The sequence below is a fragment of the Aphelocoma coerulescens genome, chromosome 1A (assembly GCF_041296385.1).
Source record: "Aphelocoma coerulescens isolate FSJ_1873_10779 chromosome 1A, UR_Acoe_1.0, whole genome shotgun sequence".
In the NCBI taxonomy this organism is placed as follows: Eukaryota; Metazoa; Chordata; class Aves; order Passeriformes; family Corvidae; genus Aphelocoma; species Aphelocoma coerulescens.
The window spans coordinates 62939821-62958119 of NC_091014.1; the positions used below are offsets into that span (position 1 = coordinate 62939821).

The 18299-nt window shown below is 43.1% G+C and overlaps 1 protein-coding gene across 4 annotated transcripts in view; it reads right to left on the minus strand.

The window, feature by feature from the left end:
• Window positions 1–18299, minus strand: part of CREB3L2 (cAMP responsive element binding protein 3 like 2) — a 74829-nt gene that overhangs the window by 18619 nt on the left and 37911 nt on the right. For 3 of the 4 annotated variants that reach the window (XR_011147988.1, XM_069003143.1, XM_069003145.1), the window contains exons 2-6: window positions 17204–17420; window positions 5281–5447; window positions 3618–3705; window positions 1697–1878; window positions 897–1043 (exon numbers count right to left, since the gene is read on the minus strand). Coding sequence is in view for 3 of the 4 variants with exons in the window: in XM_069003143.1 (XP_068859244.1) it covers window positions 897–1043; window positions 1697–1878; window positions 3618–3705; window positions 5281–5447; window positions 17204–17420 (801 nt within the window). In the remaining variant the exon portion in view is untranslated. The remainder of the gene's footprint in view (window positions 1–896; window positions 1044–1696; window positions 1879–3617; window positions 3706–5280; window positions 5448–17203; window positions 17421–18299) is intronic. The other variant, XM_069003144.1, reaches the window with a different exon arrangement.

Consider the following 18299-nt stretch of genomic DNA (forward strand, 5'->3'; position numbering starts at 1 on the left):
CTAGGGATTCTATTTATTTGTTTTTACCACAAGCATGGCCTAATATGGGAACATGGTGCCCAGAGACACAGTGGACTCATCACCCCTTGGGGCAGTAAAATGTGACTGGACAAGACCCTGAGCAACCTACTCTAAGCTGATCCTGGTTTCCAAGCCAGGGCTTTGACCAAAGGACCTCGGGATTTCTCCTCAGTATAAATGACTCTGATTCTATGTAAGTGGTACATGAAATGCACAACATCACTTCAAGAATTTTTGAAAAAACACATTAGAAGACCAAATTCCAATTTAGTATGGACAAATTTACACCTCTATCTGCAAAACCAGCAGCAGAATAGAGTAACCACAAAAGATGTGCTAAAATCCTCTAGAAAAGTAAGCTGGCCAGGTCTGAAAAAAATTGCATTCTTCCCTATCACTAGAATCTTCCCCATGTTGGAGAAAAAAAAAAAAGGCTTATAGGGCCATTTGGCAGCTTTGGTATCAACTTTAAAAGTCATTGAATTCAGTGATCAAAAGACTAGTGCACTGAAATACACAGTCATATTTTAAAACAGGAAACAGAAAAGAACACCTTCCTCACCATGCAAAGAATACAGAGGTCTTTGCCTACCATAAGGGGAGAATTGTACTGATTTTTAAATGGAGCCAAGCCACAGCAACTTGATACTCTGCCTGCTAAATACTCTATTGTTAATGGGCTCAGGTAAATACCTACACTGAGGCACGCTCACAGTGACAGACAATTTGATGGATGTGTTTAGGAACAAAGAAAAGCACTTTACTAAAAGACAACTTACAGCATTCAACAGTACCACAGACCATGACTACAGAATTCTGCAGCATTTTTTAAAACAAAGGACAAGTAGGAACTACCCAGCAAAACTAACATTTACCTTGTTTTTTATTTTCCTGCGGATTTTCTTTAGAACTTTCTCCTCTGCTTTTGTCAGGGGCAGTTTGGTAGGGATTGGGTAGCCCTCTGCTATCAGAGTCCTCTTCTCTTCTTCTGTCAGGATGAGAGGGCCAGTCCCCTGTAATTTCTTCAAGGGTCATAGAAATGAAAAAATATAAAACAGTAAGTGCACACAGTCCTAGAAGAAAAGGTTGTCAGGGAAGAGAGGCAGGTCTCCCCCTTCAGAGAGGACTAGGCCTACTAGAACAGCCCCCTGCAATTGTGAATGTGTGGAAGACATTTTAGGTAACTTCCATTCAGAGTTTGAACCTTTGGGACAGGATTCCCCCAAAACAGTGGTTCTTGGCCCAGCTCTGTACACACTGAGGCCAACAGTAAAACTGTCTTTGGCTCAAACAGGGAAAGAGATACATGAAACACCACTGAAAATCCCTCCCTAAAGATCACCACTTGCTAATGACATGGCAAGAGGACAGATGCAGATCTACCAGAGACAGGTCAACCCAGCAGGGCTGGGCCCTAAGGCAAAACACAGTCCCTGATGGGATAAAGCTAATAACACCAGTGAACCCTGTCTCAACTTAGAGGAGAGGCCCATGCTGTTCTCTGTGGGAACAAAACAGACCAGTGAGCAAGAATTACTGGATCTGCAGTTTTGACCAGACAGGAATTCATCTAAACAACAACAGAAAGTTAGCAAATCTCTGCCAAAACCAGTAACTAAAAAAGTTTAAAAAAAAGACACACAGATAAATGATGGAGAAAGCCAGCTCAACTTACATGTGGTGCAGTCAGGAGAGGGGAATTGGAGAGCACTGAAGCTGTGCGTGATGCAACCTTAGCCGTGGCCTGGAGCTGGATTGGGCTGGAAGGAGGGAGTGATCGAGCTGGGCTCTGCCCTCCTTCGGAGTCACTGCCATGGCTGCTGGGAGGGGTGGGAGGCAAATGCAGGGGATCCACTGCTAAATGGCAAGAGAGACAGAAGGTAACACAAGGGTTTAAGGCATCAATTTAAATTGCCACTACAGCCACCACCACCACAGTTTCCAAGACTAGGAATGTCTGCTTAAAAAATGCATCACGCAAAAGTGGCGACTTGGAAAAGGTTCGGAGCATGTCGGTCTCCAAACAAGGAATGAAATGCAGCAGCTATCTTTAGGTTTGACAGACAAAACAGGGCTCTGTGCATATGCTCCAGTCACTTCTACCTACACTTCAGCTCCTTCTTCAAATGTTTTGAGGTTTATGTATAATGTGAAGTACAAGTTCCCTGTTCCTGGGAAGCCACATGAACAGAGGGGCTCTGAGCCAGCATACTTTTCTCTCCAAAAACAATAGTATTTTCTAACTTTACTGTGGATTAAACAATTTGCCAGTATTTTCAAGGGAAGGGATCACATCCAAGGTGTTACATGATCAGGAAGGAGAGAAAGGCCTCCTAAGGACATAGTTTGGCACAACTGAGAAGTGACTGACAACCTAGTGACAGCAAAGGTTTCAATGCACTGATGGAGCAGGAGCAGCACAGGCAGCCACCACATGAACCTCTCTCACACTGTCTATCCAGGGCCATAAGATAAATTCAATTGCAGCCAAAAAAACCTGCTCTAGAATTGGCAGGCAAAGTGCTGCTTATGACCAAATGGGTCTGGACCAAGAGAAACGGGGCATGTCTCACCTACTCTTACTGCATGGACAATTTAGCAGATGCTCAAAACAGCCATAACTCAGTAATTTTTTTCTCTGAGCTAAGTTTACAGCAATTAAATTTTGAAGTAGGAAGATATAGGGCTAATCTGCCACATTCCTCTTCTGTTATGCTTTGCAAATTTGAGTTGAAAAGATCAAATGGGTAGTAAGGGAGGATGGGATAAAAATAGTAATAAAAAAAGCTATGAAACTCTTTTTGTTTCACATCTTAGCTCTTGCAGAAGAAGAAACATATTTGAAAAACATAAAGGCCCTTAATCCCACAAAGTGAGCAAACAAATCTACACCCTGGCTTGAGATACAGCCTCCCTTTATCCACCTGCTACATCATTTGCTTCTTCTCCTAGAGCTGCACTACCTACCTACAGAAATGAATTCACTAACAGAATATCAAGTGTTTCTAACGGAAATGCAGTTATCTGCTCAGATTTCATGCCAAATATTTGGCTCTTCCAAAGTTTTCTTGGCTTTAATTGTGTTTAGCTTTCAGAGGATGGATTGTTGCTCCTCCTACCACATTACAGTGTAGTACAAAGAGATGATGGTTGTTCTTAAAACTAATATGCTACAAACAGATTCACCTAACTTTTATTTTCATATAAGCTCACATACCGCTTTTTCATCAGAGGTTAACAGTAAAGTTTCCTATGTCTTATTTAAGTCTCCTCAAATTGACTTCTTTTCTACCCTACATAATCCTGTACTTGAAGGATTCAAGCTCCCTTCAGTACAATTATTAATATCCTACAGAGAAAAAGGGATCATTTTCTTCAAATTGAAAAAGGGGGGGGGGGGGAAACAAAGAAGCCCACATAAAAGCTCGGAGAGACTCTGGCTCTTCAATAGCCTGAGTTGAATCCCTAGAAAACAACAGCTTCAGCACCAATACTAACACAGTGAACAAGAAATCCAAATATTTAATCAAGGTGAAGTACATTTATTGTGCTTTCTGGTCATGTCTGCCTACATTTTTGTTCGGTATTTAACACACCTTCCTTAGAAGAGAGGTTCAGGAACTGATCCACTTCATGGGGCTCCAATTTAATCTCTGGAAGAACTTTCTGGGTCAGTGGTTTCATCTAGAAAAGAGAAATTAACAGCATGAAAACCTAGAGTACACATCTTAAAAATCTTAATAGAAGGACACAAGGATTACTTCTCCATAAATGGAGAGGTTTCCTCTCCTCCTGCTCTGCCACAGGCAAAGCTTTAACTGCTTCACAGTTTGCTAAACCAGGCTACAGAGAATACTGCCCTGACTACTCCCACTATGGCTTTTCTTACTACTATATTTAGCTAAAATAAAAGATTACACCTCAGAGATGACATTTCAGACTGAAAGCTAACATGTAACCCACTCAAATTACTTCTCTTAGCAACAGAGCTGCTGCTAGGATTTGCCAGACTGCATGGTCTGTTTGAGCAAGGACAGAAACACCCCTGGGAGCTGGGGAGAGCCTGTTAAAGGCCATTGTCATCTGGCAGCAAGAGCAAGGTGCCAGTCACTGAGCCTCAGATTTTGGGACCTGAGTTCCTTTCACACTGTTGAGGAGCAGGAAAAGCAGCAGTCACTGCTGACTAAAGTTTGGAAGACACCTGGCTTGCCCCATTGGCAGGGCTGCCAAGCTGTTGCCCAGAGCCTGTCTGTGTGCTACAGTCCCAGGCCTGAGGAAGCCAGTCTGGCACACCAGCAGGTTAATTGCAGCCAAAATCTCTCTCAGTAACCTGTGTAGCTAATCCATGCAATAGCAATGAGCCACCTGCAAGTCCCAATACCCTGCAAATCACGGCATCCAAGCTACAGCAGGACTACGTTCTGGGAACAGCACATTCAAACTAACAGAGAATTATGGGAAACTTGTGCTTAGCTTTTTTCAGTTTCTCATAAAATCATTTCTGTTGCACATGTTTCTGATCCACATCCAAGTGGAAATATTTCTTTTCAGCATATATCAACTCCCTCCAGCCTGGGCTGACATTGCATCCTGGGGGCTGACAACAGCCATGCTTCTTCCTCCACTGGCTGGGAACCTGGTGAGCCACCAGCTGCTGCAGTTCATTCTCCTGAGCCAAACTAAGCTCTTTAGAATGCCCACTTGCTGCTCCAGCTGTGGTCAGAAAGGCATCACAAAGCTTATGAGGCTGGTTGGTCTGGAAGAAGCAGCAGCTTGAAATGTCAAAGCTTCACAGATCTGCAAAAGTAACTTTGCAGGCACCCAGGGAAACTCTCCAGTCAATCCAAACAAGGAGTCTTATTCTGCTTAGGGGAAGGCACAGCAGCACTAAAGCAAGTTCTTATGAAAGACACCTAGCTTGTCACAGGCTTGATAAAGCAAATGGATTAGTCAGTTCAGGTGCAACTGGTTCATTAGAAACCATTCAAATATTTCTAAAAACCCAAGAGCCCCAGGCTCTGGGGCTAGCATAGAAGTTGTATATCCAGCCATTAAGAGCTGAAGATGCAGAAAAGTGTTTTGAAACACAGGCTCTTACAGCAATAGTGTGACACCAGCAAACATCAAAAACCATTAAAGCAGACTGCAGTGTGCACCCTGAACTGCCAAGCTTTGGCACCAAGAAGGCTACACTGGTATGCAGCCTTAGGAGAACTTGCAGCTAACTGTGCAGAGAGGAGAACAGAAAGTCTGCAGTACCAGGGCATCTGTCTGTAGTACAGGCTGTTCCCCCTCCAGCGACGTGGCCGTGATGGTGAGACTGACTGAGGGAGCAAGGCCTGATGTCTCACACAGCCCTGGCTCAGTCTTTATTGAAGCTGGAGTAAACTCTGTAGCCAGACACCATTCCTCATTTTCCAGGTCACCTGCCAGGGAAGGAAATTGGACACCGCATGTTTAGATCAGAGACAGAAAGGCTACAAATGAAAATAATGTCATTCCTCCTCCAGAGAAGGGAAACAAACACAGAAGACATTTTAGTCTATCAACAGAACTCTGCCCTTACTATTCAGCTCTCAGTCAATGCAGACAACCATGCCATTTCAGGGCTGTAACCTAATCCTAGCCCCAGGATACACAGAGGAGCAGCGAGGAAAGACACAGAGCGCTAATCACTGTACATTGCTGAAAGCTGCTAATGCGTAGCAGAACAAGACTAAACAAACCACTGGGTAAAGCAGCCAGGGAGGCATGTCCTAAACAAGCTAATGCCTGCTGACTCAGTTTTATTCCTCCTTCTAGAGATAGCCTTTAGCCAGACTTCTGCTGCTTCTACTGCTTGCAGTCAGCAAATAGCTCAAATGGTGAGATTATACTTTTAAGAACAAAGTATTTATCACACCCTTAACTTCATTTTTTTCCTCAAGGATTCATTTAGTAAGTGCAACAGAGAATATTCTTTGATGATTTCACAGGAGCACCAGTGCCATGGTGATCATGCTAATTTCCTCCACAGAGCCTCTGGGAAGTCACAGCACAGGATGCATATTTTAACTAACAGCAATGAAACGTGCATCACGTGTTGGCAGAATTATCCCCTAACTCCACTTACTGAAAGCTCACTAGTCAGGAGAAAGCTATGCAACCGTTTTCTAGATAAAGCTGAAAGGTTTGCCCAGCACTATCAAGAACTGGAAGAAGGTTGGCATGGTAAGTTTAGCTCCCCATTTCCATTCCATTTCCATTCACTGTTTGACTTGCTGAAAAAGGACTTATTTTCCCAGGTTTGAAGTACAATAGAGGACCAAGAACTTGGAAAGACTCAAACTTTGAAAGAATTCCACAAGGCTATTAACAACCTCTTTTAAAAATACAAAATAATCGAATGCATTTTTGGCAGTTGCAATTCTGCCTTAGAAAACTTCCTATTCCAACTGCTAGACTCTGCTCACGTAGATTCCCTCCTCTTGCAGGAGAATATCCTACACCAGGTGCACTGCATCCCAACAGCACGTGGCATGGTCCTCTGCCGCCACTGAGCAGTAGCTGTGAGAGGCATATCCATTAAACTGAGCAGCTGGAATCTGAAGGCAAATATACATAAAAGCAAAAAGAGTGCTGATCTTTCTTTCAAAGCTTTCTTATGCCTTCATACAGAGTCTTTACTGCATATACAAAATTCAAACAGAGCAAAGACAGATGCTGTAGGGCCAGTGAACAGCAACAGAGATTTGAATTAACTGTGTGCTGCACCAACATCCTGGGAGGCAGCCATGGGGCTGTGGCTGTGCCACCAGCATTCTGCAAGGCTGCACAAGACTCTTCATTCACAGCTGAGTGTATCAAGCTGCTGAGATGTCAAGAGAGTTTAGCTGCAAACAGGTAACAAAAATAAGAGTGGGCTTACAGCCTCTGTGCTGCTGTGTGTCCTTGCTGTTAGGACCACACACACAGGCACTGGGCAGAAGCTGGGTGCCTGGAAAAAGGGAGAAGAATGTACATCTCCAGTGCTACTAATTACTTTGTGGTGCGACCTAACCTCCACCACTGGCAAGGAAGGAGGTAATTTGGGTGAAGACACACCAAGGAATTAAAAGTGAAAAATACGTATCCTGTAATCAGAAACTCAAGAGCAGCAAGCCCAGCTCTGCCAGATTTAACTGCAGAGCAAGGGCTAAACACCATATTTAAGCTTCTGGAGAGCTTACTCCCAAAGCTTCCTGGGAAATGCAAAAATAGAAATACTTAGGAAAAAAAAAAAAGAGGTAGGCTTGTCTACCTCCTCAGGAGAGAGGACACTGTTCTCCTTCAACCCTCCCTGAGCCTCTCTACTCACAAACACAAAAGCACAGCTCCCTCCCAGCTTGCTGTGTGTGCATCATTCAGGTAAAACCTTTAAAGTGCTATCTGCCTGGAAATCCAGAATCCCTTGGCAAATGCAACTTGCAAATGCGTGTTTGGATAACTTGTGTCAAAACTGGCCCCATAATCATGTTGTGCAGAGCCTCCATTTGCTGCCTCTTGCACCTCTGGACCAAACTACCCCTGGAGCAGCACTGTTGTGAAGGCTATGGATAAATGAGAGCTATTAGAGAAGCCAGTTATCAGCCCTAAATTTTCTCAAATTTGTATCATCATGCAAGTAGAAGAGAAATCCAGCCATGGGTGACCAGCAAAACAGGGCATGTCCTCTAAGGCTGCACTTTATGATGTTTATCACCTCTAATCCCCAGACTCATCACGAATACTCAGCTACTCTAAGACAGCAAGATATGCTGGCCTTCGGCTGGTCATTTCACTGCTCTGGAACCCATCATTTTACTCCTCTGGAGGCCGACTTTGCTGATTAACCTGACATCCCTGCCATCACCACTTAGATCTGCATAAACTGCTCAGGGTTATTCTAGGCTTTAAGCCAGTCTAACCAGTTTGTAGGGTTACAGATGGTTTCCAGCGACAGCAACACACTGAGTTTAACACAGATAATTCTGAAAAACTGCATCTGACACTTTTTTGACACTGCCTCTTACAATCCATGGTGACAGCTGTCATTCCAGATGAACAATCCTGTGAAAGGAAGGGATGGAGGACTGGTCAAATCTCACCTTGATACTCTCCTCCCTCTACTTTTTCCAAGTCACTAGTACACATTCACTACCAGGATCAGGGAGTGTTGCACTGCAAGTTACTTTCTTTTGACACATTCTAACTTCTGAAGTCACCAACAATCTCTCCTCTGCTCCAAGGGAGCTGCTGCAAGGCTATTTCCCACTCTCCTTTCTCCTCTTCCTGAGCACATCAAGTTGACATTATCTGAAAATCATTCTTAGTTTATTCTTTTAATAGTTCCTTAGCATCTTAATCTACTCTGCCAAGCACTGTACTAGCAGAGCAGAGTGGCAGCCCTTCTCCCAAAGCCCTTGAGAACGTAGCACAAAACCAGAAAAACTTACACAAAGAGGAAAAATGGAGCAGGCTAATAGATTAGCGGTCATACAGAGAGGTATGGCACACCCTCCAAGACGAGTATTTCTGATAGAGGGTTAGAGAATCATGAGAGAGGTTTCATGGAATAATGAGAACAAGCAAGAAGGTGCATGTGAAATAATTGAAATGAAAAGGACAACAGAGGCTGGCTCAAGAGACCCCCTGGAGGAAAAGGGAGATGTCTTCTCCAAACCAAGCAAGACATACTGTAGTTAGAAAAAATGACTGGTGTCAAGAAGTTAGAGGTGTTTCTATTTATATTTGACATGATCCAGGAGTTACACATGAACATTTGAGCCAGAGTCCAAACAAAGAGGCTGAGAAAATAGTCTTCGTGATGGTACAAATTCTAGACAAATATGAAAAGGGCAACACTGCATCCTCTAAGGTAAAACAAGATACACTGCAAGTCACTCAGACAGAGAGAGAAGAAAGCCTAAATAAGAGATTTAGTTATCCAAATGGCTAAGAAAATACACATCCTAAGTATAGTCACTTTGGCTGTTAAAGATCTCTTCTCAGGCTTCAGAACAGTTCACTGTTGAACAAGTGATCCTGGCTGTCAGCTCCCTCCCCAGCTGAAATTTCCCACAAACCCCAGAACTCTATCATGCAGTGACTGTTTAGATCAGAAGCATTCGCCTTTACCTACACTTTCATAAGTCCATGAATGCTAGGCCTTTTGGCACCTGGAACATGTAATTTAGGGAGTCTACACAGTACTTAGCAAAATCCCAGCTGACACTTCTACGTGCAATGCACTGGTGCTGGTAAATTGCACATGTGAACTGAACATTCATGTTGCAAAGCACCCAGGTATTAAGAAATACTACGAATGCTTAACTCATTGTCCTTTTGCACATCATACACACCTAAAAATAGGAATGTTTTAATAATGTGACCAAACAATTTCTCTACAGAACCCATGCTTTATCCAACAAGCAGAATGCATGATGCTTCACGAATTGAGGAGATATTCTATGCTTTGTTGTTTGCCCTGTTGCATGGACAGCCTCACCTCTCCTTTACCAAATACAATTCAAATTTTGCTCCCACAGGGTGTCATGGGTTTAATTCCCTCCTAGCGAAACGCTCCACAACCTGAATTCATTTCCACAGTGGAGCTGAAAATTCAAGTGAGATGGAGAGATTAAGGCCAAAAAGTAGCCAGCAATTTAAAATGGCCAACTGGAGACAACTGGAATTGGATTTTTCAGATGATTTAGCCCTGTTATTACACTTGCTCAAAATACAGTGTGCATCGAGCTTTCAGGTTGGGCTGTGAGCATCTACCACTGCTGCAAGTTAAAGATCAGTGTTTTAACTCAGGCATCCAAAAAACCCATTCATCACAGCCACCCAGGGTTTGTGACACATGTACCTAAGATCTCCTGTGTCCAAGACTAAAATTACATCTCTTCAGAAAGCTTTTGTGTGCTTATTCTGTCATCAAGCTTGTGCCTCTTCTCCTGCAGACTTGTTCAGTGTGCATCTTCCACTGCATACCTCATACACAAGGTCAAAAATGCTTACTTCAACAGTAGTTTTTCTAATATCAGAGTTCCCAGAAAGTTTTGCTTTCCTTTCTTTATTTCTATCCAACTAATTCTTCAATCTTGTCCAACACACCACCTCCTTTCCTGTGAAAATGTAAATCTTCTCCAACATTGACTAATTTCACCCTTTCTGCCAGATGTACAGAGAAACAGAACTTACCAAATAACTAAAATGGTGTCCCTTACTTCCCACATTCTTTTCAGAACTCTTCATTAAACAGAGACATTTATTGCTGGATAATTAAGTTGCATGTGCATTTACTGTGCATTTTTAAATAAATGAGAGATGCACTCTGCATCTCGCCCTCACTCCTCTCAAGTACAGAGAATGCAAGTACCCAGAAAAACAACATGGGTTTCACATTTTTTTCCCCTGCAGTAAAAAGTGAGATAGCACCACTATGTAAACAACCCACATGAAGGTGTATCACTGAACCTAATCTTTAAGGGGAACAAAAGCCCATACCACCATTGCAGATCTCCATCAGAGAAAACAGATGCATGCACTGAATGTCATTTCAAACCAGTGTGCAAATAAGATGTTTAGAATCATCAAGGCATATCCTTATCTGTATCACCAGAATGAAGAGGCAGCTTTTGTCTCCTCATTAAAGTTCACTGTTCAAGCAGATAAAATAACAGATAAAACAGATAAAATAACTTAAGAGAAAAACAAAACTGAAAAGTTAAGGAGATCACAGCAGATTATCAGTCAAAGTGCTCTGCACAGGTATCAGAAGAGCCATCTCTGAACAGAGTAATGCAGGAAATTCCCTAATGAGTCAAAGTGCTCACCAGCCAAGTGTATTTAAATAACCTCCCTCTTCAGCTGTGTTACAGATTTGAACAACAGGGCTTCAGCTAATTCTTTTTGGTGCATAACAGACATTACACTGTTACCATGAACCACAGGGCTTGGAGGCACAGCCCACCTGGCTTCTGTACAGCTGTGACATGTATGACCATCTGCAGCCTCAGGCTCAGCTCACCACATGGTAACTATACATTTTGATAATGTGCTTAAACTTGTACCAAGGACCCATGTTTGCAAAGCTGGCCTTTCGATAAACATTCAGTCCTTACCTGAATCTTCCCTCTGAGGGCATTTTCTCTCCACATGGAGCAGTAGGATTCAGGGGTGCTCACTAGCTCTCCACCACCACAGAAGTACAGCTGTCAACTGGGAGCCAGCTAACTGCAAGGGGAAAGCACCTCTAGGAAGAGGCTCACTAGTTGTTTGTGGGGACAATGATTACTTGATCTGTCAGAGAAGCACCTCACCGTGAACCCAAAAGGGCCTCTGCTGATGCACAGATTTTGGGCACGCTGCTGGACATGCCACTTGTCCAGGGAAGGAAGCTCAGTGCCCCAGCTTTGCAGTTTGAGCCTTTCCAGTCTCCCAAAGGCAAGTTGGAACCTTTCTGGAGAAATAACTGCTTCCTTCTCTTTCCTCTGGGTTCAGACGGTTCTCAGTGCCCAGCTCTGGCCTCACATAACACTCCCTGTCAGACATAAGCCCTGTTTATTATGCCTGAAATGCTGAACTCCAACGCCACTACCTCTGCCTCTCTTTGCTTTGGGAGGTGAGAGCCCACATTCATGGACAAACAGTTCCTCTTACAGATTTTCCAGATGGCATTTCCCCCTCCCAGTGCGCACACACACTCCCACCGCAAATAATGAAACCGAAGCCCTCAGAACTGCTGCAACAAAAGAGATACTGTTTGACTATCAAACATTGGGGTCCTTTTTAAAGTTCCAGGAGAGAAAATTAAATAAAGGGGCAAAGATGAGCAGCAGTGACACACAGTAATCCCAATGCATAGCAGAAATAGCTGTTTTCATAACTAATGACCATCATTCATATCAACACCCCCTCTTTGACCGGTGTGGAGTCCAAGAAAAACCCACAGGTCATTTGTATCACTATCAAAGTTACTAAGATAGAAACAAACACACATCCACATATACATGGGAGACAGGAACAGACTGAGATGGTAGCTGGATTTACAGCCTTAAAGTTGAATACCATTAATGTCCTATATAAGATTATGGTTTTTTTCTTTTAAGGTATGAGAAAGTTATCCACAGAAGCACTGTGGTCAAATAAAACAGTTCTTTCTCTCAGGTCTGAATTTTTCTCTTCACACCCCACACAGATGCTGTGAAGGCAGATCTGTATTATGGCTTCAACACACATGAAATGGACTTGATGCTCACAGTGCATAACTAAATGAGCACAAGCTGTCAATGCAACACTACAGAAAAAAATGGTCTCACAAACAGCAGCACTGGAAGTGGGAGGAGTATTCCCATAATATGCATCATGAGGGAAACTATTCCTGGGTAATCAGTTCCTTTAGTCACTTGACAAAGAGTTTGGAAAAGAAACTGCAAATGTCCCTATATTGAGAAAGGCATGGCAACAGCTGAAGGTCCAGAAGATTCCACCTAGGGGGAAACACCAAGGAAGTGCAGTTCATTTAGACTGTATCCCAGCAGAAATCAAGAGGGAACTTAATCATGGCCTACAAACACCTAGAGAAAGAGGTTTCAGAGAGCAGATGTCTCTTTAAAAGGAATAAAGGCTATAATGAGATCTCATCTATGTAGAACTGGAAGCAAAAGGAGGCCAGACTGCAAATAAAGCTGACAATTATTAACAGTAACCGTAAGTAAATGCCCACCTCTAAATCAAAACTAACATCTTTCAGACATGCTGCTGCTCAACTAGGAGTTACAGGGTTGATGGAGAGTGACCTATTGAGATTGTGGATCTTGGACATATAAAAGTTCAAAAGTCTTCTCATACTTTGGTATGAATTTAGTTTTTCTCATACAAAACAATGCTTTCAGGCATTTGGTGAGACTCTTGGGGTGTCCTGTGCAAGGCCAGGAACTGGACTTGATGATCCTGACGAGTCCCTTCCAACCTAGCATGTACTATGAGTTTAAAACTGTATATGGTGACAAGAATCAGCTGCTACCTTTCCACATAAAAATCACTCAAATACAGGCCATTCCCACTAAATGGCTTTCTCCTCATTTTCTAAATAAACACACAAAAGAAAAAACTGACATAGAAAAAAAGTTGCAGGAATGTGCTCTCAAAAATTATCAGTATGGCTTTGACAGCAACTTTTGAAAGCACAAGTGAATTTCTTTGTTCATTTCTGTTTTCTTTAAAGTCAGGGCAGAGGAGATTCCAGTTTTCATTGTTCACAGTGCATTGATTCACTATCTGGAGAAAAGACAAAAGCAAGACGTACCTCTCTATATATAGGCTATATAAAAAAATAAAACTAGGGTATGTAATATAACCTACTATAAATAATAAAACTCCTATGACTTACACATGGATACACATGTATATTATATGTGTGCATACATATGGTTACATACAAAATCTATGAAGACCAGCTTGAGCCTCAAGCCCAGAGATGCCTCTATGCAGAGACAGCACATGACACTGCTTGTGAACTCCATACCTAAGCAAGGGGTTTTGTGCCCCCAGCCCTGCCTGAGATGAGGGCTGGATTTATTGTTGAGGGGTTACTTGCACCGGAGAAGTGGGAGCCATGTTTTTTGGGGTTTTGTTTGGTTCATTTGGGTTTCTTATTTGTGTTTTTCTCTTTCAAACCATGTAGGGAGATGGACTTGAAGTTTAAAAGCTGAAAAAGAAAATTCAAGTTTTAAAAGCACATTACAGAAAAACATAACCTCAGCAGTAAAAAACCCAGTAACAATACAGGTTACAGTCTGGGGCCAGCCCCAGTTTTGGCACAGCCAGGAGTAAAATAGAAACACACCATTTCAGCAATCAGTCTGTCAAACCTTCAGCCAAGACAAGTCTCTTCAAATCCAAAAGTAACTTCAAAGCATTCCTGAGCAGGAAAGCACCAACAGGAGGGGCAGGTGGGGACCCAGACTAGTCTCAAAAGCAGAGCCCTCCAGGGACTGGGGAAGGAATGCACCCGGCCACCTGGGCACAATCTGAGGAGACACAGCATACAAGTGACTGGTCAGCTGTCCACTGTCTCTGCCCTGCCAGGCTCACAAAGTAAAAAACACCAGAAAAATCAAACATACACCCACCATGAAACACCCCCAGCACCTGAGCTGATCTCAGAGGACGAAGAGCCCCACAGAGATGCTGCAGGCTCTGCCTTCACATTCCTGCTTACACACCAGCCCCTCAGTATTACCTGTACTCAGCTGTCACCTATGCATCTCACATGTCCAAAACACGGGACAGCCACTATCCCAAAGTCTGTGCCTACAGCTAACAAGATCAATGGGAGGGGAGGGAAGGAGCCTACACTGACATCTCAAGTCACAAGGGGGATAACCATAGTGCCTGCTGAAACTTGGGTCTTGCCTTGCTCCTGGCTGTCTGACCCACAGCCCTCCCTTGCTAAAAGGCTGCAGAGACTGGAAAACTGAAGACGAACCTGCACCGACCGTAACAGAAAATTAGGCTTCTTTCCCCATTTCTTTACAACTGTCAGAAGTGAATCTGTGCCCCAAAAGGCTGCGATGCACAGCAAGAGATCTCCCTTATCCATCAGCCATATGCTCAGTCTGCCCTCCCACCTTCTTCATGTCCTTTCAAGAGCATTTTCCACTCCACAGCTACCCACTGTCCTTCTCCACAGCCACTCTACAGTTGTTTCAAAAACCCCAGGGCTCAAAACTAGAAAGCAGAAACCTGGTGGGCGAGAGCTGGCAGTGCAGCTGGTGTGGAGAGCTGGTACACAGAACACAGCCTCCTTTTTTGTGCTGCAGCCTGAAGCCTTCCCCAGGCCATATGCCTTATTCACCAGTTCATGCAAACAAAATTGATCAGCCAGCTGCAATCAGGCAGGTCAAGCCTATAAATCCCTCTCCCTCTAGTATCTTTAAAGTTTATGCAAAACTGAACCTATGAATAGATTCTCATCATGGAGAGAAACCAAATAACTAAATGCCAGATGTCTTGTACACATGTGCTTTAAAACTGACACCTTCAGAGACCCCACACTAGCAACAGGCTGCAAGTATTCAAGAAAGTTATTCTGTACAAAGTTGAGGAAATGGCCTCAATGCAGTGAAGTCAGAAGAGTAAGTGGAGAAAACCAGTTTGGACTTTGATTTTCGGGACACTTAAATGTGTTCTCACATTGAACTTAACGGGACTTCTCGGAAAAGTTAAACCCAGGCTTATGAGTTTTGTAGGTTTTACAGTTCTAGCTCCTTTTAGAAAAACTTTATATAAGATTTACAATTACAGGAGTAGGTCAATTCAGCAGTTGCAGAAATTACGGTAATGGCCAGGCAGTGGCCAGCAAGAAACAGCTCACAGGAGAAGTTACTCGTTCCCTGGCAGGAGTGGGCATGAAAATGGAGTCAGAGCAACCAATCGCTCCACCATAATGGCTGAGAGGAAACATTAAACAACATTTTCAATGAGGTTGTGGGAGACTTGGGAAAAAACAAAAGACAGAAATAGACACTGAATGGCTTAAACCTGTCTTGAAGATCGTGTGCTGAACAAAGCTGGCCTTTTTCTCAGCCTCCATACAACTCTTCAAAAACCACTACAGAATCATGAAGCCTTGCCATGGAAAAAAGCATGAAAACACCACAGCTGTAAGAGCTCACCAATCTGCCCAGTGGGGTGGGTATTTGGAGAATGTAAATTTTTTGGACATTCTATATGTGTCTCTCGGCCTCTGCCACTCCACAAAACCACTCTCAGTTCCTCAGCAGCAGAGAGATGGAGGTGGAGGTCCATGTGCTCCAGCACATGGAGCTCCACCTCCATATCCTATACTTTCTGGTCCCCAAAAGGACACTGGTGCTCCCAGTATCTGTCCTCTTACTCCACCAAGGGAACTGGCCTTCATCAGAGTTGTCAGGAGCACTGTGCACCTTCACTATCTAATAAGAGATGCTTTCAACTGCCAGTGCCAAACCCTGCAGTACTGCCATCCACAAAATCCTCTTTTCCTGCTCTCACAGATTCAAGGAATGAAAAATCATCAGGGTGATGCCTTTGAACATCTATCAGACAGCCACGTTCACTCTAATACTGCAATTTCCTTAAGTATTTCTCTGAGTTTCACTGTTTTGAAGTCAACAGGTGAGGAAAGGTTTTGGGCATGATTCTGGGGTTAAGATTAAATAAAATCCCAAATAAAAAGAACAACTCCTCCTCCTCCTCTCTTATGAAACACTCTGCAGAGTGAGCATAAGATGAAATGTTTTCCATTCATTTTCTATTTTTAAACCCACTTGTTAATGTTTCTTGGCTTTTTAAAACATCATTTGACTACAGCTCTATTACAGTGGTCTCAGCAGTATGAATTTCTTCAGGAATTTTCCCCAAAGGAAACTCCCCTCACTTTTAGCCTAGTTTGAAGCTTCTCCCTATTAACTTCCAGAAAAGCTTGGTTTCTCATGTTCCTTCTTTTTTTCCCTGCAACAATTAATATCTCCTGTATGTGTTAATTTAAAAATATTCACATACAACAGCTAGGAAATATAAAAATGGAAGACTTTTTGCAGGTGATGTTTCCCAATCATTTCCAAAACCCCTGTCCCACACTGAAAATCCTTCTCACAGGTTTTATTAGTTGTCCTCTTGTAAAATCTCTAACAGATTTCATTTTGTTCCAACAGAGCACTTGGCAACTACAGAACTGTCAGCCTTTGAAGACCTGTCTGGTGGATCTTCACAAACAGCTTAGCTTGTCAGTGCTTAGCCACAAGCACTAATCTCTCTCCCTTTTATTGTAATGCAGCTTAACACTCCACTGCTTTGTACTGTAAAGCTAATGGTGAAGACATAAACTAATTATTAGGAGTTAAAGTCTGACATTGCAATTATTCCTTATAGTTTCCAGATATTCATGGTCTTGCTCCTCCAACAACTGCTTCACACCAGAACAAGCAGCTTGGATCTCTTCCTCCCACCATTCTTGCCTTTCCCCTTTTTCCCCTCCAGATGTTTATAACTGCTGAATTACAGATAACTGTTAAAAATGCTATGGGTTTTCATCATTTTCTATGCATCACCATTTTCCACAGCTACAGTTCCACCAGGAACATTTCATTACTGCATCATCACAACAAATGGACATGGGCTCAGCGTGTTGTACCTTCATTAAAGTTGTCATCAGTCGAAATGTGGGTCAAGGGAGACTGAGGTCGAGAGTCCCCACAGAGGGAATAGCTGTGTTCTGCCTGAATGAGGGGCGCTGGGGACGCCGGAGACAGTTCCACTTCCATTATTTCATTCTTCTCAGACAAGAAGGGATCATTCAAGAGCTGGCCTAGGACATCAGGTGAAAATTCATCCAGGAACTCTGTGAAGTGCTGTGGAGACAAAAAGGCAGGGGAAAGTTTATCTCCTTGCCTGTCTGTCATGCCAACCATGGGAGAGAACAGATCAGAACAATTCTATATGTGCACTGGTCATCCGTGCCAGTCAGCAGCAGGATCTATCAGCCCTAACAACCTCCTTGTCCAATCACTACTTCAAGCTGAAGAGCTACAGCTAGAACAAAAGTCCTCTCAGAGGCATACATTACAACAGAAGAGCCTGTCATTAAACTGCAACAAAAATGGGAAATGGAAGCATGGTACTCATGTCCTGAAGCAGCCCCCTCCTGCCACACCAAAGGTACACACTACAGCGCGACACCAAAAATGGGAAAGCATATTTTTCCCAGACAGAGTGAAAGATCCTGCAGGAGCTATCACCTGAACATTTTGTGTGTGGAATAGAATATAGGGGGTTAATGTTCACTGTAGCACAGAACAAAAATGAAACACATTCCAGCACAAACTTTGACACCACACATGACTATTTTAGCTGTGCAGAACATTCTGTGTGCTCCAGGAAAACGAGTCCATGCGCATCCGCAGCCAAGCAATTAAGACGCTTGCTATGAAATGGGTTTCCTGACTGATTTATGTATCTATTTTAGAAGTAGCACTCTAACTAGAGCCCATGCCCAGCTTCTAGGCCCCAGAGCTAAAGCTCCTGACAGCCAGTACTAATAACCACTTTGTCTATTGCACTGAATTCATTACAACAGCAGCACATTAGATCTGTATGTAGCAGAGTAACTTCATGTTTGTTTATTATTCAAAATGAGCACAAACCAAACCTTGCAATCTATTTCCTCCAGACCCCAGTGCAGTTCCCATCAAGCCAAAAACTTTGTCTCATCTTGTTTCCAATGTCAGAAA